This window comes from Callithrix jacchus, chromosome 3 (assembly GCF_049354715.1).
Source record: "Callithrix jacchus isolate 240 chromosome 3, calJac240_pri, whole genome shotgun sequence".
In the NCBI taxonomy this organism is placed as follows: Eukaryota; Metazoa; Chordata; class Mammalia; order Primates; family Cebidae; genus Callithrix; species Callithrix jacchus.
In genome coordinates, this window is record NC_133504.1 from 126499121 (window position 1) to 126525297 (window position 26177).

General features: G+C 35.1%; 1 protein-coding gene and 1 long non-coding RNA gene across 41 annotated transcripts in view; one reads left to right on the top strand and one right to left on the bottom strand.

The window, feature by feature from the left end:
• LOC128931610 (uncharacterized) overlaps positions 1–2063 on the top strand; it is a 61753-nt gene extending 59690 nt beyond the window's left edge. The window contains exon 2 of the long non-coding RNA XR_008480194.2: positions 1942–2063. This is a non-coding gene — a long non-coding RNA (uncharacterized LOC128931610). The remainder of the gene's footprint in view (positions 1–1941) is intronic.
• SLC4A4 (solute carrier family 4 member 4) overlaps positions 1–26177 on the bottom strand; it is a 498924-nt gene that overhangs the window by 4908 nt on the left and 467839 nt on the right. For 21 of the 40 annotated variants that reach the window (XM_078367118.1, XM_078367115.1, XM_078367097.1 and 18 more), the window contains 5 exons: positions 25588–25660; positions 18218–18286; positions 15430–15603; positions 10701–10862; positions 382–461 (listed from right to left, as the gene is read on the bottom strand). In XM_078367118.1, coding sequence (XP_078223244.1) covers positions 382–461; positions 10701–10862; positions 15430–15603; positions 18218–18286; positions 25588–25660 — 558 coding nt within the window. Of the gene's footprint in view, positions 1–381; positions 462–3218; positions 3316–9189; positions 9455–10700; positions 10863–15429; positions 15604–18217; positions 18287–25587; positions 25661–26177 lie in introns of those variants that run through there. The other 19 variants (XM_078367121.1, XM_078367103.1, XM_078367094.1 and 16 more) reach the window with 2 other exon arrangements.

Sequence of the window (26177 nt, forward strand, 5' to 3'; positions counted from 1 at the left end):
AACCAGGAAGGTGATGGTTGTGGTGAGCCAGGATCATGCCATTACACTCCAGCCTTGGCAACAAGAGTGAGACTCTGTCTCAAAAAAAAAAAAAGTGCCAGTTATCCCTTCAAAGCAGGGATGAAACTGAAATTATAAGAGCTAATGTTGATCCTGGGCTGTGACTTAATGAAAGATTCTATTATTTTTAAGAGTAATAGGTCTTTTAGAATGCTTTTTACTAGTAAAAGCTGGAACAAGTTTTGATCACTGGGTAATTTATTTAAGATAAATCATAGAGAGGAAGGAGGACAAGAAGTTCTGTCAATAACCCACCATTAACTACACTTCTGTGGGGCAATTATCCCACAGAACAACGTAAAATACTGGGCTCTCCTTTACCTTGGCAAACCGAGTGACTGAAGGAAAGAAATTTTATCAGCATGATGTGTGGCGTTCAAGGAATGTTGCTGATCTTTCTCCTAAAAAATAAAATTTTTTGAAAACATAAATAGTAAGTCTTTGGCAAAGTATAAAATAAAAATCTTCACAAAAGGATGCATCTTCCATAACTAGAAAGAGTAAAAAAGTCAAGTTTAGACACTTCAGTAAACAATGTATTAAGCTAAGACTCTAGTGTGATGCAGACAAAATCACTTAGTTTTCTTTATTTTAGGTTTTCTGGGATGGGTCACTATTGTCTTGTCAGTGAGAAGGATAAGCAGCAAATCATTTTTAAAGGGTGGTAGCATTCTCTTAATGTCTAAGGCTTGCTCTTAGATTTCCTTCTGTCTTCAGAATTCCTAAGTTGGCCCTGCTGTTATTTACAGGGAAAAAAAAGATTTTTTTTTTGAGTTATTTACTTATACCACAACACTATTTCTATCAGTTTTGTTCTTTCATGGATGATAAAGATCAATATGACATTAGGAAACATTTCAGGCAAAATGCTCATGTGTATTTCATTTAAGTAAATTTCTAATATCAACTTGCAATTTTTCCCTTAAAAGGGGTTTGAGAGGGTAAAGGGCAACTGGCACATAAACTTTGTCCATGAGTCTCAAATTCTGGCTAGTGATTTTTTTAATAGCTTTTACATTTATTGATGTGGGGCTATTCCAGGTTATAATGCCAACAGAAAACATACATGCTAGGCACATGTATGTTACTGTCTGCTTTTGCTGTTAATGTTTCATTGATAAAAAATGAAGTCAGAACATGGTTTGAGGAGCTTAAATTCAAAAAGAAATCTGTAACAAAACCCCATTAATAGGAGTTAACAGAAATTAGCCTCAGTTACAAGTTATAGATTACAGATTGGACACCAAAGGTAAGACTGCTTTTAGTCCTTTGTTCTTGAATTCCAGGCTGGTAGCCAGCCTCCAAGATGGGTCTCAGAGATCCCTGTCTCCCGGTATTTACGACTTTGTGTAATTCTTTCCCACAGTGTTAAGAGTGTGGGTCTGCACTACCTTCAGAATATGACAGAAGTAATGGTCTGTTACTTCTGAGATTCAGTTATAAAAGATTGTAGCTTCTGTCTTGGTTTCTTTCTCTTTTATGACTGGCTTTGAGAGAAGCCATATCATGGGCAGCCCTATGGAGATATCCACAGGTAAAGAAACAAATGTCATGCCATGGCCCTCATGAGTGTGCTTTTGGAAGCAGATCTCCAGCTCCAACCAACTCTTCAGAGACTAAAATATTTAATGGGAACCTCAGGGGGTGGATACTATGCCGTCAAAAATGTTTATTATAGAGATTTGCAGAAGAAGAAACAAAACCTGGTCTGTTCAGAATTCATGTGTTTCCTTAAATTCTTGGCATAAATTACTTTACTTTGGTTTGATTTGGTTTGGTCTCTTGGGGCCTAGTGCATGAGCTTAGTTCAGAACAATGGCATCCCAGAATATTGTTTAAAAAAATTCCCCCTTTTAACCAAGTTCATTTCTTCTTGTCTAGAGACCATCAAGCTTCAGATGATCATGGAACAAAGGTTCCAGCCAGCCAGTTACAGGTGAAGATACCACCCCTGTTCATCAAGGAGCTACCCTGCCTCCACTAGATAAAGCATGAAGAAAGTTCAGTGATCCCCAATAGGTAGGTACTATCTACCACACCAGCATGAAGCAGTTCCAGGAAAAAAAAAAAAACCACTGGTCCCTCTGATTTCCATGAATCTTTAGGGAGATCACATCTCTCAGTGAGGAGATGAGGCAGGAAAAAGGTCTGGAGGCAGGGAACATAAGAAAATATGTTTGCTGTTTTAAACTGCTAAGTTTTACAGCAATTTGTTACTCAATGATTGGTAACTAATATACCTTTTTTTATCAATAGATATTCATTCCAAACTTTTCTTGATAACAGTAATTTCTTATTGAAGTCGAGGTGGCATGATAAAATAGAAATAAAAGTGTCTTAACTGTCTTTTTCTGTAACAGATCAGTGTACTTTGAAGTGCATCTGAATCTAAAAGGATACATTTTCTTCAATGAGAATGAAAAGTGAAAGATAGCTTGATAGCAACTGCTACTTGCTATTAGAGAGTCTGAAACAGTCACTAACATTACTCTAGAGGTTTACCCCATTTCTAAGAGACCTATTAATTCAATTACAGGAGGAAAATGTCACAAATCATTGCACTGTAGCCACCAGGCTATTACCCTAGAAAGACCAGTGCAGTTATAATGATAATTTTGAAATAGCAAAAGAGGAGATGAAGAAATTAGAAAGCAAATGCATATAAGTTATATCTAGAAAGTTGTACTAATACTCCGATTTCTAATTTAATCAAAATAATTTTTCCAAATTATCAATATTAACAATTTATTGATCAATTTCTCTTTTGAGCTGATTTGATCATTGGTTAAAACCTAAGGAAGACAAACAGTTGACAGTGATGTAGCTGCAATTCTAAATACCAGCAGGAAAAAAAAAGAAAAATCAATTAAAACATGGTTATTAATTTAGCAATTGGAAAAACTGGGGATGATTTGGGAAAGAGAAAAGACTACCAAATAAAAATTTTAAAGGTTATGGATAAAAGGAAGAAGTTAAGAGTGAAGCTTAGGGTATAGGGTATGTAAAAATAAAGTTTTATTATATTAAGTGTAAATCTTCTCACAGAAAAAATGAGAAACAAATTGAGGGAAAGTTAATGCAGATGGCAATTCTAAAGTGTTTTCTCTGTAAGTGCAAATCATATTCAAGCAAGCAAGCAAGAGGTTAGTTCTACTCACTGTCGGAAGGTTTGCTATCACTTAGGAAAGGTTGCTGTTCCATGATGTCCATTGGAATTTTAATACTTGGAACTTTTTCTGAGTATGGGCAGTCAGACTGTGAAAAAAATGTACAACACGTTTTAGAATATTTTTATTATACAACCCTTCCTATCTCCCAGTATCGAACAAACCTTTCATATAATCACTTACTTAATACTAAGGAGAAAAGCCCTGTAATTACTTCCAGTTTGCTAGCTTTTAACTGCATGGCTTCTTTCTCCCTCATGTTTGTTTTCCACTCTTCTGAGTTAATGGTATTGAGTCAATTAAAACTAGAACTATGCCAAATAGAGATCACTACAACTGAATTGTAAAGCTTTCTATAAGTTAGACTCCCAATCAGCAAATGTTTATGAGTTGTATGTGTGAAGCAAATTATCTCAATGCAAAAACAGATTCAAGTTAGGAAACTTCCTAAATTATAAATGGTCTTGAAACTCTTATTTTGTTTCTGCTGATTCTGTCTCTAGAAAAATCATGACCCATCTTTCCTCTAGAACAAGTGACAGACTTTTAAAATATCCACGATCCAGGAGCCTTCTATGTACACTAGAAAATAAACTTTCCTCACTTACTCTAAGTACTATTTTATGGGTAAAGGTTCATTTTGATTTGTTTGTGCCAAAGATACCTGAAAATGTAAGCAAACATAAGAAAATAAAATATTTAAAAAGGTGTCTATGATGGTTAGATAAGCAGAAGATCATAACCAGAATAAAATGACAAAACCAGGCAGGTAATCATAGGACTGCTTAAAGAACAGGCCACCTACCCCAAGCTATAATAGATTTCCCAAAGATTACCAACTTTGCTTTGTTAAATTGCATTATATTGATTCTAAGTCTATGTTTGGACTCAAAGACCAATACATCTCTTAACTTAAAGTAACAAAAAGATGATCATCTTTAGCTGAAAAAAAAATGAGACGTAATGCTTAAAAAAATCTTAACATAAAGCTTATTACCCACATGGAAAATTTACTTATGACGCCTCTAAAGAAGTTAATGAACTAGAATATCCTTTAAGAGAACTAATATAATGCACTCAAACTGGCAAAACAGAATAAAAAAGATGTCACACATAACAATATTAACCTTAAATGTAAATGGACTCAATGCTCCAATTAAAAGACACAGCCTGGCAAACTGGATAGAGTCAAGACCCATCAGTGTGTATATTTGGGTGACCCATCTCACGTGCAAAGACACACACAGGCTCAAAACAAAGGGATGTAGGAAGATTTACCAAGCAAATGGAAAGAAAAAAAAAAAGAGTGGGAGTTGCAATCCTAGTCTCTGATAAAACAGATTTTAACCAACAAAGATAAAAAAAGAAAGGACGGCATTACATAATGGTAAAGGGATCAATGCAACAAGAAGAGCTAATTATCCTAAATATATATGTACTAATACAGAAGCATCCAGATTCTTAGAGCAAGTTCTTAGAGACCTACAAAGAGACTTTTACTCCCACAATAATAGTGGGAGAATTTAACACCCCACTGTCAATATTAGACCTAATGAGACAGAAAATTAATGAGGACATTCAGGACTTGAACTCAGCTCTGGACCAAGCTGACTTAACAGACAGCTACAGAACTCTCCACCACAAATCAACAAAATATACATTCTTCTCAGCACCACATCACACTTATTTTAAAATTGCCCACAGAAGTGGGAGTAAAACACTCCTCAGCAAATGCAAAAAAAAAAAAAAAAAAAAAAAAAAAAGAAATCATAACAGTCTCTCAGACCACAGTGCAATCAAATTAGAACTCAGGATTAAGAAACTCACTCAAAATCCCACAACTACATGGAATCTGAACAACCTGCTCCTGAATGACTACTTGGTAAATAGTGAAATGAAGGTAGAAATAAAGATATTTTTTGAAACCAATGAAAACGAACACACAATGTACTCAGAATCTCTGGGATGAAAAAAAAATGTAGGAAATATCTAAAATTGACACCCTGACATCACAACTAAAAGAAACAGAATTAAAAGAACTAGAGAAGCAAAAGCAAGTAAATTCAAAAGCTGACAAAAGACATGAAGTAACTAAGATCAGAGCAGAACTAGGGAGATAGAGAGAGACATGAAAACCCCTTAAACATCAATGAACCCAGGAGCTGGTGTTTTGAAAAAATTAACCAAATGTATGTACCACCAACTAGCCAGAGGAATAAAGAAGAAAAGAGAGAAGAATCAAATAGACACAATAAAAAATGATAAAGGGGATATCATCATTGACCCCACAGAAATACAAACCACCAGCAGAGAATACTATAAACACCACTATGCAAATAAACTAGAAAATCTAGAAGACATGGATAAATTCCTGGACACATACACCCTCCCAAGACTAAACCAGGGAGAAGTTGAATCCGTGAATAGACCAATAACAAGTTCTAAAATTGAGGCAGCAGTTAACAGCCTACCAACCAAAAAAAGCCCAGAACCAGATGGATTCACAGAGGAATTCTACCAGAGGTGCAAACATGAGCTAGTACTATTCCTTCTAAAACTATTCCAATAAACAGAAAAAGAGGGAATCTTCCCTAATTCATAAAAAAAGAAAATTTCAGGCCAATATCCCTGATGAACATCAATGCGAAAATCCTCAATAAAATACTGGCAACAGAATCCACCAGCACATCAAAAAGCTTACCCACCACAATCAAGTCAGCTTCGTCCCTGGGATGCAAGGCTGGTTCACTATATGCAAATCAATAAATGTAATCCATCATATAAACAGAAACAATGACCAAAAAAAACATAAATATCTCAACAGATGCAGAAAAGGCATTCGATAAAATTCAACACCCCTTCATGCTAAAAACTCTCAATAAGCCTGGCATTGATGGAACATATATGAAAATAATAAGAGCTATTTATGAAAAACCCACAGCCAATATCATACTGAGTGGGCAAAAGCTGAAAGCATTCTCTTTGAAAACCATTACAAGACAAGAATGCCCTCTCTCACCAGTCCTATTCAACATAGTATTGAAAGTTCTGGCCAGAGCAGTCAGGCAAAAGAAAAGATAAAGGGTATTTACATAGGAAGAGGGAAGTCAAATTGTCTCTCTTTGCAGATGACATGATTGTATATTTAGAAAACCCCATTGTCTCAGCCCAAAATCTTCTTAAGCTGATAGGAACTTCAGCAAAGTCTCAAGATACAAAAACCAAAGTGCAAAAATCACAAGCATTCCTACACACCAATAACAGACAAACAGAGAGCCAAATCATGAGTGAACTCCCATTCACAACTGCTACAAAGAGAATAAAATATCAAGAAATACAACTTCCAAAGGATGTGAAGGACCTCTTCAAGAAGAACTACAAACCACTGCTCAAGGAAATAAGAGAGGACACAAACAAATGAAAAAACATTCCACACCCATAGATAGGAAGAATCAATATCATCAAAATGGCCATACTGCCCAAAGTAATTTATAGATTCAGTGCTATCCCCATCAAGCCACCATTAACTTTCTTCACAGAATTAGAAAAAAACTACTTTAAATTTCATGTGGAACCAAAAAAAATGCCCATATAACCAAGACAATCATAAGCAAAAAGAACGAAGCTGGAAGCATCACGCTACCTGACTTCAAACTATACTACTAGGTTACAGTAACCAAAACAACATAGTACTGGTCCCAAAAGAGATACATATATAGACCAACAGAACAGAACAGAGACCTCAGGAATAACGCCACACATCTATAACCATCTGATCTTTGACAAATCTGACAAAAACAAGCAATGGGAAAGGATTCCCTATTTAATAAATGGTGTTGGGAAAACTGACTAGCCATATGCAGAAAAATGAAACTGGATCCCTTCTTTACACTTTATACAAAAATTAATAGAGATTAAAAATTTAAACATAAGACCTACAACCATAAACAACCTAGAAGAAAACCTAGGCAATACCATTCAGGACGTAGGCACAGGCAAAGACTTCATGACTAAAACACCAAAAGCAAAGGCAACAAAAGCCAAAATTGACAAATGGGATCTAATTAAACTAAAGAGCTTTTGAACAGCAAAAGAAACTTATCATCAGAGTGAACAGGCAACCTACAGAATGGGAGAAAACTTTTGCCATCTATTCATCAAAGGGCTAATATCCAAAATCTACAAGGAACTTAAACGCATTTACAAGAAAAATAACCCCATCAAAAAGTGAGCAAAGGATATGAACAGACACTTCTCAAAAGAAGACATTTGTGCGGCCAACAAACCTATGAAAAAAGCTCATCATCACTGGTCATTATAGAAAGACAAATCAAAACCACAATGAGATACCATCTCATGACAGTTAGAATGGTGATCATTAAGAAGTCGGGAAACAACAGATGCTGGAGTGGATGTGAGAAATAGGAACACTTTTACACTGTTTCTGGGAGTGTAAATTAGTTCAACCATTGTGGAAAACAGTGTGGCGATTCCTCAAGGACCTAGAAATAGAAATTCCATTTGACTCAGCAACCCCATTACTGGGTATATACCCAAAGGATTAGAAATCATTCTATTATAAAGGCACACATACATATGTTTATTGGAGCACTATTCACAATAGCAAAGACTTGGAACCAATCCAAATGCCCATCAATGATAGACTGGATCAATAGCAAAGACTTGGTATCAACCCAAATGCCCATCAATGATAGATTGGATAAAGAAAATGTGGCACATATATACCATGGAATACTATGCAGCCATAAAAATGATGAGTTCATGTCCTTTTCTGGGACATGAATGAAGCTGGAAACTATTATTCTCAGCAAACTAACATAGGAACAGAAAACCAAACACTGCATGTTCTCACTCATAGGTGGGAGTTGAACAATGAGAACACATCAACACAGGGAGGGGAACATCACTCACTGGGGCCTGTTGGGGGCTAGGGGAGGGATAGCATCAGGAGAAATACCTAATGTAGACGACAGGTTGATGAGTGCAGCAAACCACCATGGTAAGTGTATTTCTATGTAACAACCCTGCACGTTCTGCACATGTATCCCAGAACTTAAAGTATAGTAATAATAAAAAGATGCCACATGCACGTACCTTTATGAGAATGTCAAAAACAGTAAGACATTATACTCTTTTAAATATTTTCCAAAATAATAGCAATTATACATGGACAGGTTGCAGCCCACCCTTAATCACAGCCTACCAAGCAGACTAAAAAATGACTGAGTGGCTCAAAATGTTGGCAAGCCATAATTTTCACTATATGTGCTCATAAATATTACATTATAGCTGTTACCCGCATGTCCCCTTGTGACTTCTTGTATCCATAGATCCCAAACCATGTGACTAAGAGGCAAACTTAGGAGGGCCACATTCCAAATGTGGAGCCCTAAATAATTAGCTCAACCCAAAGAACACACTGCACAGATGTACTCTAAATTGCCTGGCTGGATTCAGTGCCCAGGAACAAATGTATATGTTTGTTTGTTTTGGTAGAGGTAGGATGAAAAAGAAGAGGAAAAATATCAACTATGACACTTTGGCTTCAAGAAATCTGTTGGAAACAGTTGAAAATGGTAAATATTCATATGAAAAACTATTTAAATGGAACAGGATTTGTTGGAAATCATATTTAAGAATTGGAAGAACTTCTAAGGAGTTCATTTGATCCAACTTTTGTCACTCGAGAGCAGTATATTTAAAACATTCTCCAAAGTTGGGATTTTACTATTTTTTCTTAAAAATCATTAGAGGGGTATTCCATAATCTCCCTCTTTGTACATTCATACATTCATAATATATAATGAACTTTATATTTGAGGTCCATGTACATAAGTTGACATACTTATTTTGGACAAAATATTTGCTTTAATTATTTTAATATTTCAGGCAACCTTTTTTTTTTGTATTGATTGGTCCAGAAATTCATTTCAAATTTTAATTTGTATTAAATGTGTAAATGCATCATTCTTCTATTACATCTTAATCTCTGCTGCAATTAAAATGCATTCTTTTTCTGTCATCATTGGAAACAAAAATCTATATACCTGTTCTCATTGCAGATGGATGACAGTCATAAAGCTCTCTTCACCTCTTTTTCTCTTTAGCTAAATGTGCCTCATGCATTAAGTCTTTTGCTTATTGAATCAATTTATGTGAAATCCAATTACGTCTCTTGCCTTCTTTCACTGTACTATTTCCAAGTTCTACAAAAAGAATACAGTCAGACAGCCTGATCAGTTGGAACTAACCAGAGAGGCCTGGATTCGAGTTCTAGCTTTGCCACTATGGCTGCATACAATTAGACAAATGACTTAAATATATATGTCAAAGCATCACCTTACATATATACAATATTATGTCAATCATACTTCGTTAAAACTTTAAAAAAATTTTAAATATTTAACATTTCTCAGTCTAAATTTCCTCGTCTGTAAAAATGGGGGCAAAAAATAAATACTGTGATAACAAGCTATTAAGACAATTAAGGATAAGGTATGCAATGATCAAAGTTATCAAGTACTAAGTAGAAACTAAAAATTAACAATATTCCTACTTTAGAATGGGTAATGATGCACAAAAAAATCATTTGTGAGACTGCACTGTGTAAAACTCAGAACAGATTTTCAAATGGAAAACATTATTTTGGCAATCTTTTCAAAAGGCTACTGTAATAAGGTGTTACTACACGTGTTAAAGAAAACAAATCCCAGCTTTTCTTCTAGCACAGATTACAGATCCCTACTGGAGAATCTGTATTCTGTGAGCTGGTCACCTAAAGAAAAAATTGGGCAATAATTTTGTTTCTCAACTTAATCCCCTAATTGCAGGAGCATGACACTAACCACCATGACACTAACCACTATAATTACGTAAAAAGACCCCAAACTCCAATTCCCTTATCTTTTTACTGAAGAGCAACAGAAAAATAATGCTAAATCTTATTAGCATAAATATAGTGCTAATATTAATAAAACAGCATGGAACTTTGGTGGAGAGCCTACTCAAATAGATTCATAGCTCACACGAAGTGAGATCACTGACATCTATCCACATTAGGCTTAAAACTACATAAAATTGAGTTATTATCTTAAATATAAGCCCTGGATTATTAATAGAAACCAAATACATTTTATAGTATTACTAAGCAAACTTCCTTCATATCTATGAGATCAGAGTTCTTAAATGTGGTGAGTTTTAAAATTTTCTAGAAGTCATTATTAGTCATTATGTCATTATTAGTGTATTAATGGTTACAGAAAGACTTCAGAAAATATAAAAAACCAGAGAGAATATAAAGGGCAAAGGGAGGTGAAATGAGTAATATGCGACACTTCCAGATAAACATTCTTAGAACTTGGCCCTCCATTTCACATCAAGTATAAAAATGGATAATTTTCACATTTGTTTTTCTTTAACTAGCTTTCCTTTGGAAATTGGAAAGTTCCTTACATCATCATTGTCACTGTCCAGACTTCCCTTCTTCTTTTTCTTTTTCTTCTCATCCTCCTTCTTTTTCTTGTCCTTTTCTGGAATGACATCATCGAGGAAGCTGAGGTCGTGCTGAGAGAAGAGGTAGTCCATGCCTTTTCTGACAGCTACAAGTGCCAAGATCTGAAAGGGCAAATATTAAAAGTATGAAAGAAACCATATTAGATGAAGTTGCAGTGAGCATAGATAATGTTCCATCAAATTCCTCAGAAACCTACTTTGTGTAACGCTAGAGTATGACAAACTTGATCTTGACTATATGAACTTATACCAAGTGAACTCTAATAATTTTCTACATGGGGACTGTTGTTTTATAAAAGTCTTAGTTGAAACTCACTTTCTTTTGTTCACTGAAATGCATGATCACATTCAATCAGAATTTTATTATCAAAGGATTGTTTTTCAAAACCATTTCCTTCTATGTGAGATTTTAAGTAAAAGTTGAAAGTAAAAAAATAGCTGGCATATGATTTCTAAGTATTAAAAATTAAAACATTATAAAAGTTTTTAGCAATCAAGAAAATCTGTACAACACATAGAACACTAAGACATCTTCAAAGTATTCACAATAAGGTAGTATTTGAATATTCATAGGGTACTTCAATCACCACCGTTAACTAAACAGTTAACATGTGCCAGACACTTTATTCAACTCTTAGGCAATATTATCTCATTTATTCTTAACAAACTTCAAAAGTAGGTATTATTATTTCCATTATACAGTTGAGGAAGTTGAAGGTTAGAGACATTAAGTACGTTATCCAAGATCCTTAATGTCTGCAGAGGGAAATGAATGCAGATCACAATAATACAAAGGGTCCCAGTTGTCTGCTTCCAAAACAAATATTCTTGACCTGTGTATTTTTGGTTCTATGAATTGCTCTTGAAGAATGACTTCTGAAGGTACATTAAAGGTATCTTTATTCCACATTAAATTTAACATGCATCAAGTTATAGGCATCCTGACTTGCTTCAAATTAAGCAGTTGTCTTTATCAGCATCATGCTCTCTATGACAGTTTCCTCATCCCCTAGAGAAATAAATAACATCTACCCTAACTTTTATTACAGAATTATACTGTGACCAAATAAAAGTTCTGAAAAGATAAAAACACTTTAGAAAAGTAAAGCATTTAAAAATTCTTATTTAGCACAGGCAAAAAGTGATTGATTCAATATAATTCGAATGTATCCTGGTCTAGCTTCAATTTTCCTGACTTCAGCAAAATTTATAGGCAGGTAGATACTACTAGTAGGTAAAGTCGAGTTGCTTCTTACATTCAGTATGTTCTTCAGTAAATATAGCTTTTTATTTAAAAAAATAAGACATAAGGGACTATTAAGAAAAAAAAATCCAACCTAACAAATATCACTAGTATTCAATATCCATTTTTTCTTGCATCCTTGGGAGAAGAAAAAATTTAAACAACAAATACAAAAAATAATAATCCTGGCTAAGAGTAAGAGGATTTTTTTATAAAAATAAATGTGGTAAGCGTATGAAAACTCTGTTTTCAAAGGTGCAGGGGAAACAAAACACACTCGAGGCTCCCTTTGTGTCTTGTTTTAAGTGTACATATATGCATTTTCTTGCAAAAAATACAGATTTATGGTAAATTATCAAATTCTGTAACGAAGACAAATACATAACTCCTTTTCCTCTTCTTTCACTTGTGACTCAGAGTTAAACGTTAGTTGCTTTACCTTGTTTCTCATCGTATTATGAAAAGGATAGAGTGTCCCCACCTTATCTTTAAACTTAGCATTATGCAAACCACAAGAAATTTAAAAACTGAACTTCTCACTCCATTTCTTCTAATGTATTGGATGCATTCTCACAAGTTGCCAAGCACTTCTTTATTGCTTGAAATGTCCTACACTCTTTTTTTTTTTTTTTTTTTTAGGGAGGAAAGGAGGAAGGGAGGGAGGAAGTAAGGGAGGGAGGAAGTGGGAGGGAGGGAGGGAAGGGAAGGAAGGAATTCAAGCAATGAGAGAGACATTGCCGACCTAGATCTAGAGGTTTACAAGTTGATTTCTTTTTTTGAGAGAAGGAAAGAAAAAAAAATGAGTAAAGGAGAGAAAGAAAGAGGAAGAGAGAGAGGGAGGTGAACAGAAATATTTCTTTATTCTAAAAAAAAATGGGTATTAATAATGGCCAATCAATGTTTCATTTAAACCTATGAGTAAGTGTGATGTGGTATTGACAAGAATGTATATTTTATGTATTTGAAGTGGAGAGCTCTATAAATATTTATTAAGTTTACTTGTTCCAGATCTGAGTTCGAGTCCTTGATATCCTTATTAATTTTCTGTCTCATTGAATCTAAGTCTCTATGTATCTGGGTGTTAGGATCGTTAGCTCTTGTTGTTGTATTAATACTTTTACCACTATATCTTTGTTGCTTTAAAATCTAATTTATCCGCTACGAGAATTGCAACTCCTGCTTTTTTATTTATTTATTTATTTATTTTTGCTCTCCATTTGGTTGGTAACTCTTTCTCCATTCGTTTGTTTTGAGTCTTGTGTATCCTTGCATGTGAAACAGGTCTGGATGTAACATGCCGTTGGGTTTTGGCTGTGTCTTTTGATTGGGGGATTTAGTCAATTTAAATTTAGGGTTACTGCCATTTGATGTTAACTGGCTGTTTGATCCATTCGTTGATGAAAATTCTTCTTTATGTTGGTGCTCTTTACTTTTTGGTATATTTTTAGTAAGGCTAATACTGGTTGTTTCTTTCTGTGTGTAATGCCTCTTTCAGAAGCTCTTGTAAAGCAGGCCTGGTGGTAATAAAATCTCTGAGTACTTGCTTGTTCATAAAAGATTTTATTTTTCCTTCAGTTGTGAAGCTTAGTTTGGCTGGATATGAAATTCTGGGCTGAAGGTTCTGTTCTTTGAGGATGTTGAATATTGGCCCCCACTCTCTTCTGGCTTATAGAGTTTCTGCTGAGAGATCTGCTGTAAGTCTGATAGGCTTGCCTTTGTGGGTAGCCTGACCTTTCTCTCTGGCTGCCCTTAGTATTTTCTCCTTCATTTCAACCCTGGTGAATCTAACGATTATGTACATTGGGGTTGCTCTTCTTGAGGAATATCTTTGTGGTGTTCTCTGTATTCCCTGGGGTTGAATATTGACCTGCTTTGCTAGTTCAGGAAAATTTTTCTGAATAATATCCTGAAGGGTATTTTTCCAGCTTGGATTCATTCTCTCTGTCGCATTCAGGTACACCTATCAGACGTAAATTTGGTCTTTTCACATAGTCCCACATTTCTTGGAGACTTTGCTCATTCCTTTTTATCCTTTTATCTCTAATCTTGTCTTCTTGTTTTCTTTCATTTAGTTGGACTTTGACCTCTGTTATCCTTTCTTCTGCTTGAACAATTTGAGTGTTTAAACCTGTGCATACTTCTCGGAGTTCCTGTATTGTATTTTTCAGTTCCATTAATTCACTTATATTCCTCTCTAAGTTGTCTATTCTCAATAGGATTTCGTCAAACCTTATTTCAAAGTTCCTAGTTTCTTTATGTTGGGCTACAATATGTTCTTTTAACTCACAGAAGTTTCTTATTATCCATTCCTTGAAGAGTGATTCTGTCATTGGGATGCGCTCATTCTCCGTCAAGCCTTGTTCCATTGTTGATGTGGAACTGTGATCATCTTTAGAGGGAGAGGCATTCTGATTTTGAGTATTCTCAGCCTTTTTATGCTGGTTTCTTCCCATAATTGTAAATTTATCCTCCTTTCATCTTTGAAATTACCAACTTTCAGATTAGGTCTCTTGATTGGACGTCCAAGTTGTTAGTTCCCAGGGCCAGAACGGTGGCGTTAAGACTGATGGTGCTTTTCTGCCCAGGATTCTCCTGTCTGGCTTCCTTCTTGTGTCCGTAAAGGGTGACTCTGCCTTCCCTGGGCTCCAAACCTCAGTCAGAAGGGGAACCAGTCTCGTTTTCTCTGCGCCGAGAGCTGCTGCGCCGAGGTGCCAGCAAAGCCGCTACGCTGGCCACAAGAGTTGCGCTGGCGGCCCATGTGGGTCCTTCAAGCCTCAGTCAGAAGAGGAGCCAGCCCTGTTTACTCTGCTCCGAGAGCTGCCACGCTGAGGTGCAGGCGAAACTGCTGCACCAGCCACAAGAGTCGCGCTGATGACCCGTGTGGTTCCTCCACTGGGGATCTTCTGCTCCATGAGAGACCAGAATTTGTCTGAAAGTGTGGTGTCCTCTAGTTCTCTGTGCTTTGACTGAGAGCTGCAATCCCGAGCTGTTATCCATTGGCCATCTTGGATCGTTCCTCCTGTCCTACACTCTTACTTAGATTAATTCTATTGTACAACAACATTTAAAAAGTAATTAACATGCACTGATGTCTACTGTGTGTCAGGCATTTGCTACATGCTTGATATTCAATTTTGATGATCAGAAAACAACAATCCACCCCTTGTTTTACTGATGAGTTAATAGTAGTTCAAAGAAGTTTTGATGAGTATCGACCAGGGCCAGTATTCGAACTCAGGTGAGCCTAATTCTAAGGTCCATCCTAAACAACCATAGACATGGGAAATGTAAATTACAACTGATCAAAGTGATGAGGTCAAAGCTGGAAAAGTTTGAAACCACACACAAAAGAGATGTGTGTCTATATAACAATAACCACATGATCCATATGATCTCACAGTTAGGTTCAATTAAATAAATCCCTACCATTACTGGAAAAATGATAGCAGCCACAGTTGACTTGAGGATCCAAAGCAGGGCCAAACACAACACCTGCAGGAAAGTGAACAGGTGGACTCTGCGCAGTGGAACATGACGCAGGTAGATAAAGTCAGGCTGATGCTTCAGTGGCATCAGAAGCAGCTTCAGACGATCCATGAACTGGGGAGGAAAGAGGAAAGGAGTCCAACTGCATTACTTCAAGAGCTGATGCACGAAGTCATTTACAGTATATCTAACTAATCACTACTGATTAATATTCTATAATTTAGGCAAGCAGTGTCCTTTTCAGAGGACAAAGGAATGGTCAAGGAATGCAGAAATTTAGTCAGGCACACTAAAGCACAAGTCTTCAAAGTTTTGTTATTATATTGCAGGAATGTTATGCTGAGGTATAAGAAAAAGTGTCCACTAAAGAATAAAGTCACAAAGAAACACATAAATTCTAGAAGCTCATCTCCTGGTTTCTGTTTTTACTCTCTGAGTCTTGGGAGAGAGGATCTTTTGCCTATTATAGTAACAATATGCTGAAGGAAGATGTCTAACTCATGAATCCTACTCTGCCTCAGTTGCGTTATCTGAAAAAATAGGAGATGATACTATGCATCATATATTAATATATTTCAGGAATGTTTTAGGGATATAAAGGAGGTATCCAACTTAAAGGGAATACATTATGTTTTCATAAATTCCATATTATTTGAGTGACATAACTTGACTAATACACTCAGCAATATATCACCATTTCTTTTCAGAGAAAAGCCATATGAATACTACAGTGAGTTTCAGGGTTGACATCTGAATCTAAGAGAGGCTATCAAATGGTCATGTATAAACAGGTATTGAAATAACTACTGAGCATCTATGTGCCAGGTACTGTGCCTCAAAGAATAGCTGCTGAATTGACATTGCCAATGACAAATGGGAAGATATTCAAGAACCTATCACAGGCTCTTTCAGTGAAAGATGCTCAGTAAACAGCTATTGAATTGTACAATCAAGGAATATTAACTCTGAAATAATCTCTATTTTCTTTCTGGAAGGAAACAAGTGTAAAAGTAAACTAGACTATCACGATATTCTCTTCCTACATCCCTTCTCTTCCTCTCTTCCTTTCCTACTTAAAGCGTTTTCGTTTTCCCTCTAGAACTATTTTTAACTGGTGGGGACCTTCTCTTTATAAAGTTTGGGTTATAAAATTTCTTGCTAAATCAAAGCTCACCAAAAATGTCTAAACAAGGGAGAATCAAGAAAGAAAGAAAAAGAGAAAAGCCATTAGGGGTAGTAGCTTTGCAGAATTTAAGAAATCTACTAGCTGTCTCTGGTTGTTTTTCCCCATCATTATTATATGGTTGATTTTTTCTTTTCTTTTTTCAAATAAAGACGGGATTTCACTATGTTGGTCAGGCTGCTCTTGAACTCCCGATCTCAGGTAATCCACCCACAGTGGCCTCCAAAGTGCTTGGATTACAGGTGTGAGCCACCACGCCTGGCCTCTTCTTTTTTAATTAAACAAATATGTATGAGTTTAATATGAGTTTCAACCAATAAAGCCCTTAAAACACATAGAATTAAACTTATGATCTAGACCAGGTCATTAAGGGCAAACAAAAATAAGAACTATCTGTCTGGGAGCCATTTTTGTTTCATATTTTTCCATTTTGGGAAATAAGGAATATTTACCATGGCAGGTAAAAATAAAATAATTTTACAAATTTATACTTCCCAAAAGTCACATTCATCTAGTCCAGACTATGAAGAACCACCTTGTATTTTGTAACAAATATCCATATGATGACAAACTCTACTTAGCAGTTCTAAACAGAGAAAAGTAAAGTAGCCTTTTCTCTTTTTTGTGATCTGGCCACTTGCCCAGTTCTATCTGACTTTAAAACCAAATTAATCTGAATTCAATAAGCAAAATCAAGGACTATTTTGAAGGGGTTCAAATAAATTCTTACGATGTTCACAGGACATGCAGTCTTTTCCCATTAAAATATAACTAAGTGTTAAATAAGGCTACAGTTAACAAGGTGCCAGAAAACAGCATAAGTACTTCCAGTTTCCTGGTGCCAAATAAATTAAAACCTAATTGAAAGACAAAGTCACTTATGAAGTTTTCCCTAATGATTCTTTTTTTAAAGAGACAGAGTCTTACTATGTTGTTGAGGCTGGACTCAAAGTTTCAAGTGATCCTTTCACCTCAGCCTCCCACGTAGCCGAAACTAAGTGTGCACCACTGTGCCCAGCTGATAATGATTTTTTCCCAAAGTTATGAATAGCTGAAGTTTTCAACAAAAGGAATACATAAACCACATTGACTTTATTCTTTTACTGGTAAAAACCTTTTGATTATTGCTAATAGCCATGTGAAAAGCAAACCAAGAATAGCCTGTTCTTAGTATAGCGTTAAGGCAAATGAATAAATACCATCTTGAAGAACACACAGAAAGAGTTAGATATCCTTCCTGAGACAGCAAAACAGAGATAAATATGGGTAAGGAGGAGGAAAAGAAAGATTATAGCCTCTCACTTTCTTGATCAAATGACTTTTAACAGCTTATTTAAAGAATGGGTATGTATGGTAACTTTTGTTAATACTGGCTAACTTGTCAACTAAACCAGAAATGAAAAGCAGCTGAATGATGAAGGAGAAAAAATGTATTTTTAAAATTTAGCAGTTAATGATTAGCACTTTTCTTCAAAGATCTTTTACTGGACTAGTCTTACTATTAGAAAAACACTACTGTACTTATATTGCCGTGGAAAAACTTACCTGCACACCATTGAGGGATGCTACTCCCATATATAGAAACACACCATAGAGTACAGGCATGGGTATAAACTAGAAAGAAAAAAAATGAATAAAAGTTAAAAGCAATAATAAGAAAAAAGAGGAATGAAGAGGAGTCATTTAAATAAAGGCTAAATCTAAAACTACAATACAGGCTATCATAACACAGTGACCTCTAACTAGTATGCTTTACTAATCAATTGATGAACTTCTGAACTCTTTGTACTAGCAATAAATCAAGAGTTAAAAGGACTTTGAATTTTCATTGGATGCTTGTTTTTTGAGTGAGTATGTACCTTAATAACAACTTTTTTTAATTAATGGAGGAAAAGTTCCATTCTCCTTTACCCTGAAAAGGAATGACTATGTAAACCAGATACTTGTGTGAACTGTGAGGTAGACAGAAATAGAGGTATTAATAGATGGTTGCCTCACTCTTGAGACCAAGTTCCTTTCAATACAGTCTGTTGATTTTTATCCTTAATAATTTTTGCCAAATTGTTTAACATCTTGATGTATATATGCCTCTTTCAATAAACATCAAAAAACTGTCCTCTCTCTTCTCGGGAATATTATGAGAACTTACTAAAGAGAACACTGCTTGAAAGGAGCATCTGGAAGCAATTAATTACACCCATGGATTAATACACATCTTTAAAACTGAATTAATACCTTTCATGCATTAACTAGCCAAAATATTTTACATTAATAGAAAGCATTTTAACAAGAAGAAGTGATGTTTGTTCTATTGCTGTCTAAAACTGTATCTATTGCTAAACCTTCAAAATGTCTCCTAGGACTAAGGAAACTAAGCAAATAAAAAATGATTCTGTTTCTGGGAAGACTTCTGTTTGAAAAACAAAAGGTTCTCAACCTTAGAATTTGAAAAGAAGTTCAAGTAATTTCAGGAATTTTCAAAGCTAAAATACTAAAACCACAAGTCAATTAAGGCCAATCTTACCAAATCCACATAAAGGAGGCTACTGTAACCAGAAAACATAGTATGGCTTTAGAGTAATTTTTTAAATACTGCATGCATTAAGTGAAGCACAATTTCTATCAGTCTCTCCTTGTGATTGTCTAAAGTAGTTATGCATCTGAGACTCTTCGGCCACTATTAGAGAATGAGTAAATTCTAAAATGTGTAACAAATATTTCCAGTTGTTACTGGTTAGACATAGGGATGCTTAAATTTATATGAAATATACTTATTTACACATATAAAACATAAAATGCTTCTTCAGAAAAAGACAACATTTTTAACGTAGCTAATTTTGATCTTGATGTCAGAAAAAAAAAAAAATGATGGGGATAGGAGGGATGAAGTTCCTGCTGGGGAAGCTGTAGTACCCAACAGTCACCACAAAGAGGTGAACACATCACACTCAAGCCTCTTTACTTCTGATACATGCCTTCATTTCCTTTGCAATGTGCATGTTTCTATTCCTTGTGATTCTTGTGTATAAATGTACCAAAAAGTAAAAAAATAAAAGGATCGTTTAATAGCTTTGATTCATTTTTAAACATCTTCCACTTTTCTTTCTTGTCATTTCATTTTTAATTTGGTGAGCAGTGGGGGTGGGGTGGCTGGAAGGAAAGAAAAGAAGGGAATCGAGAAGTATAGTTCAATCGTGGAAAACTAGTTAGAATTCCTGCAGTAGTTACTTTTTCATCTGATTAAAGCGTTGTTCTAGTTTGAAAGAAAGCTAGCACAAAAGGGACCATCCCTGGCCTCATCCTCACCCTTCAGCTAGGCTTAGCTACAGGTTTTTTTCTAATGTGGTTCTGATGTCAAAGTGAAGGACAGTTGTGCCTTCGTGCTTAGGTCCATTCTCTGTGAATTTATGATTATGATATCACCAAATCTACAACAAAATAAAATCAGAAGGTACCAGTAACAGAATGGCATGGGGTGTGGGTAGAAAAATAGCTTAAGATATGAAAATGTTTTTTAAACAGTTATTCTTTGTTGGAAAGGAAATAATACATAAAGAAGGCTACTAAGTTGACTTTTGGCCAACTTCTACGTGATTCAAATATATCCTTTGAAATTTGCCATTTTCCTTAAAATAGTGCAACCTCTCAATAAAAATCTTTCAATGTGGAAACCTTGGTGAAACTTAATAGAATTATTGGGTTAGAGTATACTTTTTATTGGATTTAGTTCATGAGTTACATGAGGTCAACCCTTAAAAATTTACCACAAAATAATCATTTCTTGCAACAGAAATTTCTCAAAGGAGGAAAGAGAAGATATGCTTTAAGAAGATGGAAATCCATCTTAAGTTAAACCAATATAATATACCTAATAATAGTAAGTAGACAATTTTACAAAGCAATACAGAAGTAATTAAAACATAAAAAACACAAAGTATACCAAGTTTACAGGCATATCAGGAACTGCCAAATGATAAAATTATGTAAAGGAAATGTTGTAGATAACCAGTCATACCCAAAAAGCACAAAACTATAATTATAAATAAGATTACCATGCATGAAATCAAGTATTGATCCTACAACCAGATGGAATAATTGAGATAAAATCAAAATAGAAGTTCACATATTCAGACCATGTCACCAAATTTGGATAAAATCAAAATAGGAGTTCACATAATCAGACCACGTCAATTTTTCAAATTCTGGTGAATTCAGTTCTACTCTTTTTCACTTATGCCTCCCTTTAATGTGCTAATAGTATTTTAATATTCCCAGAGTAGCAAGTGAGAAAAGGGTAAATTTCATGTCCAGCCCAGAATTAGGTACAGCAGTGAGACCTCCTAGCAGAATAATGGTCATCGTGTGTGTGTGTGTGTGTGTGTGTGTGTGTGCATGCATGTGCATGTAAAACCCAGAACAAGATCCTGATTAAGAGCATGGGCACAAAAGTCAGACAAACCTGGTTTCAAATTCTGGCCCTACCAGTTCTGTAACATTGAGAAAAGTATTAACTTATCCTCAGTATTGTCATTTAAAAGAGGCTATGATAAAGACTATATCACATAAAGTATCTAATCCAGGGACTGGTTCTGAATAGATAAGTGACAAATGGGGTATTAATGTCATAATTATCATGAGGAGGATCTGACTGGCAAGTTGAGAAGCCCGCAATTCCTTAGCAGAACTCTCTTTGGTCCTCAGTCATCAGGGCGGAAAACGGCAGTGATACAGACCAGAAGAATGGCTGCAAAGGTCAGACTCAAAGCCCTGGTCTGACTTAAGTTCTACAATATTGCCCTTTCAGCAATAACAACTATATTTAGAAACATGCTATTCAAATAATATCTTAATTCCCTTAAGTCTTAAAAATCTAAGCTGGTAAGGAAGCAGTAGCTGACTTGCAATCTGCTTCCTAGTCATTGAAGAAACTGGAATGAGGTATGATGAGGAGTTTGTAAAAATGCTGTATTTATCTGCATATGAGAGGATTCGAAATTAAAGAAACTGAAGAAGATCATCTCATGGAAAAGGAAAGTAAATTAATTCTTTGGGGGTAAGTACTATGTTTTGTTTTAAATGGTTATAAACCATGAAGGTTATGAGATTGGCTTTCATGTCAGAACTGCCTGAATTCACGTTTTGACTCTATTATTTAAGAACTTTGTGACCTGGTAAGTTATTGATAATTTTTCTTATCTGTAAAACAGAGACATTTTTTATAGGTGTCATTCATTGAGGGACTAAATTTTAAAAATCTGTGCTAAGCCCTTAATCAAATGCCAAGCTCAGTAAATGGTAGCTACTCCTATCATCATCATCAGCATCACCATGACCATCTTTATTTCTCTAGCACTGAATAAAGTGGCATATTGTAGAAGCTTAAATATTTCCAAATACAAATTAAATGGTGTCCTGATTTTAGAACACAAAACAAATCTTAAAGATAAATTAGATTACTCCTAATTAACTTGAATTAAACTATTTCAAGCAAAGGCAACAAAAGTAGCAGTGAACTTCACTTGATTTTTACTTCTTCAGACTTGCTAGAAAAAATGGGAAAAGTAAAGCTCAAGCAAGTGACATTCATCTTTTTGATGATCTTTAGCGTCCTCTCTTTTCCCCACACAGAATACTCACTTGCCAGGCAATATTTCTGCTGCAAAAACCCAGAAGTAAACTGTTTAGCCAGCCAGGGATGCCAGTTATTCTTGTTCAGTACCGAATCGGTTGTTAGATTCAGTGCTTTGAGGCATGTATGACTGCTGCTGGCTAGGGTCAAGGGGTATCCTCATAAATTTAAAACTGTAATTCCTTACATTCTTCTACATAAAAGGCAGATCTCAGCAAAGAGATCAAAATAAAAGCCAAAAACTTCATATTTAAAGTAAGCTTGCATAAACATACAGGGGAAACATTACCTACACTGCTTAATGCATGAAAGAAAATTACTTGGATCACCCAAGACCATTAAACTTGTAAGGGATGTAAGGAGTTGGCAGAAATGGTGTTGAGCCATTTCATTTTAAAAAAGTAAAAGTAACACATTTCTCTTTTCCCATTTATTTGATCTGTCCTTTCAAAGACAGACTCTTAAGTAAAATGATTCTCTGAAGTTATCCTCTGGTTCTTTAAAAAAATAGAGTCGCAAAGGAGATGGAAAAAGGTTCCCTACTAAAACATAAACCCTGACACCACTTTCTGTGTGAATTCTAAGGTTAATTGTTAATCTTGACTCTTACTTAGTCATAACTTAGGTTTTGGTTAAACTGTACCCTCAATATCTGCTTCTTCCTGTATTGACTTTTCAGAGATAACAAGGGATTTGTGATAAACGCACATAACTTACCAAACCTTAATGATACATGATCTGAAAGTAGCTGACTTTATCAGGAGATGTGATTCCTGAAGTAAGGAACAGCATAACTTAATGAAGTAAGGAATCACAGCTGCGAATGCTTGACTATTGTATTCTTGTTGTTTTCAAATATAGGTTTTGTACAGTATGCTATAAACTATATTGACAAAACAATTTCATTTCCCACATTATGGGCAAAACCTTGCTTAACAAAAATGTTTGCTGGACCACATTTTTCATTTATTCTTACAATGACTCTTTGGGTTAACTCAAAATTGCCAGGTGGAAATAGCCACAATCATGGACACTAGCAGCTGAATGAAGGTGAGCCCAGGTATGGATCAATTAAGGAAGGTCAAAAGAAAAGAAAGCTCATACTCACTGATCTCTTACAGCTCTCTGCCTTTGTTCCCTGCATTCTTATCTGTTTCTGTAAATACTAAGGTACTTTGCCTATCAGGGGTGAAAAGAATCATTGTAAAGAAAAGAACTTTTAGCTTTAACTCCTCTGCAGCCATATTTGGGTGCAGGGTGGGAAAACAGGAAGAGGCGTTGTTGAAAATGTAAGTCTTGCATCTCTCCTAAAAATAGTAATTATATAGTATCTGTTCTCTATGTCCCCTTGGAATCATCCATGATTACTCAACTGTCAGAGTCTCTAGGAATAAAGCCAATTTGCTATAACATATACACACAAAAGGAACTTTTAAACACATCTGACTCTTTTGAATTAGGATTTTATACTGTATTAATGAAAAGAAATTACATAAACATAAAAGAAAAATGGGGGAGGTGATGAGTAAGTTAGAACTGATGAAAAGATTTTTGCTCATTTATCCCTCACTAGTGACTGAGCACAGAGCTCAAAGAAGAAACTCTGCAGCTGCTCGAAGTGAGCCCACCTTCAAGGAACCCACATTCATTTCTAGGAGAGCCTCTCACAACATGGGCTCATAATTGTCTGCAATGGACTCTCTAAAAATGATCTCAGTAGATGAGGTTCCATTGCCTAAAAGGTAACTGTCATTAGGCTTTCTGCCAGCTGATGTGCTGGTGCCTATAGGATAATGGAGGAACATAAAGCATTTGGCAGCAGATTCGATGCTGTGAAAGTCACCTCTTCACGCCTATCCCATAACTTGCTTTGCACTGGCAAAGGTGACAATAGGGTTCCCTCTGTCCCTGCAGAACATAAGCTCCAAACTCTTTTAAGGTCCTCTGTACCTAATCAGAACCAACTTCTCCCAGGTTATTTTTAATCTCAATGTCTCAAGTGTAAGATGAGATATTTCCTCATGAATCCAGTCAGAAATTAATTAAACTAGTTAATTGACATTGTGGAAACCAAGGGAAAAAGATGAATAATTACATATTTTAACTGTTTAACAAGTATTTTCTGCATAGTGTATACATCAGTCTAAATACCCTGAAGGCAATCTTAGTCTTATTTATAGGTCAAAGATACAACAGTTCTACTCTCCTCAACTTCATCTGATTGGCAACTGACATAAAATTTGCTAATTTTAGAGAAACAGAGGGTTTTTGCTTTTCATTATTTGTACTTCTATATTGTTTGAATTCTTCAGAAGATTACTTATGTAATTAAATGAACATTTTAAAAGCCTTTAAAATTAAAATTGTTTAAAAATAAAAATTTTAAGAGAACATTTGGAAGGATATCATTAACAGTGGTTGTTTATAGCTGTTAAGTCCATGGGTAACTTTCATGCTTTGTAATGTCATACAAAGCATAAGATACAAATTATCAATAATTTGCAAGTATGTTTATAGGATTGAGAAAAAAGAATAAAATGTTTGCAAAAGAAAATTTGAAGTTTCATGAAGAGGTATATGCAAACTTTCTTTAGTTTTTTTCCTACTTCTTAATAGGTTTCATATATAGTTTCTGTGTATCCATCCCATCAATGAAACCTATATTGACTCCTAATTTTCTAAACAACCTATACCATGTAATTTTCTTCCTCAAAAGTTCATTTCTAAAGCTTTCTAATTACAAGTCAGTAATTCTACTTTAATTTACCTTTGTGAATTACGGAGCTGAGTCAAAGAAAATAGAAACAAAAGCAATAATTAAGAATAGCAGAAAATTTCAAAATTGTCATCCTGCATCACTCACATTATCTAGGAGTCTAATGGGGGAAGAGGAATGAGATTTGGATACAAGCAATGGAAGGTGATAGAAGAAAGAATGTATAGGAGACAAGGAGAATAGAAATATGTATGTGGAGGAGGGGAGAAGATCATTCTGATTAAATTGCATGAAACTACCGTTTTCACAGATCAGAAAGTTTGGATATTGTTAACTTAATATGGTTCAATCAAATAATTGCAAAACTAAGGATAAGGGAAGGGATGAAAGAGTGAGAAGGAAATCAAGACAAGTTATTTAAGGCCCTCTCTCTACTTGACCCCTGCTTCAGTGTGTGATAGAACTGATGAGAATCTTTCAAATATCTCACAAAGAATTCCACTCTTCACATGTCCAATTATATGTCAGTGATCTGAGAAGAAGGAAGAGGTGAATGTTTCACATATTTACCTTCAAGATGGGAGCCATAAAGACTGACAGACCAGTCAGAATAAACACAAGGGTTCCAGTGACTCTTTGTTCCCTGAAACCAAATCAGAAGATTACCAATCTACCTCTTGTCTTCATAAACATGCTCTTGTCTTTTCACTTTCAAAAAAAAACTACACATTGACAAAATCAATGTTTGGGTAAAACAACAAAGGTGTTGATATTATGTAATTAATACCTCAAGGATAGTATATAAACTCAATGTAACTATAAAAAAATCTCTTAAGGTGACTCCAATATGTGATTTGAATTCATGAAGAAAGAAGTACTCCTGCTAAATCTTTTGCTCCTTTTAGAATCAAAGAAAAATCACTTGCTCTTGGTCCATCAATTACTGGCCTCTTTGAAGACCTGATTTTTTAAAGCAATTTATCCACTTGTGTAATTACCCTTACACCTTCTTTTATAGGAGACAGATATAACATTGTCCTATATTCTAATTAACAAACAGCTCAAGGAAATTTCATTAGCACAATAAATCACATCAGTCTAATTTCCAAATCTACAACAATAAAAGTACTTTTCAACAAATATAATTCCCATCATACACC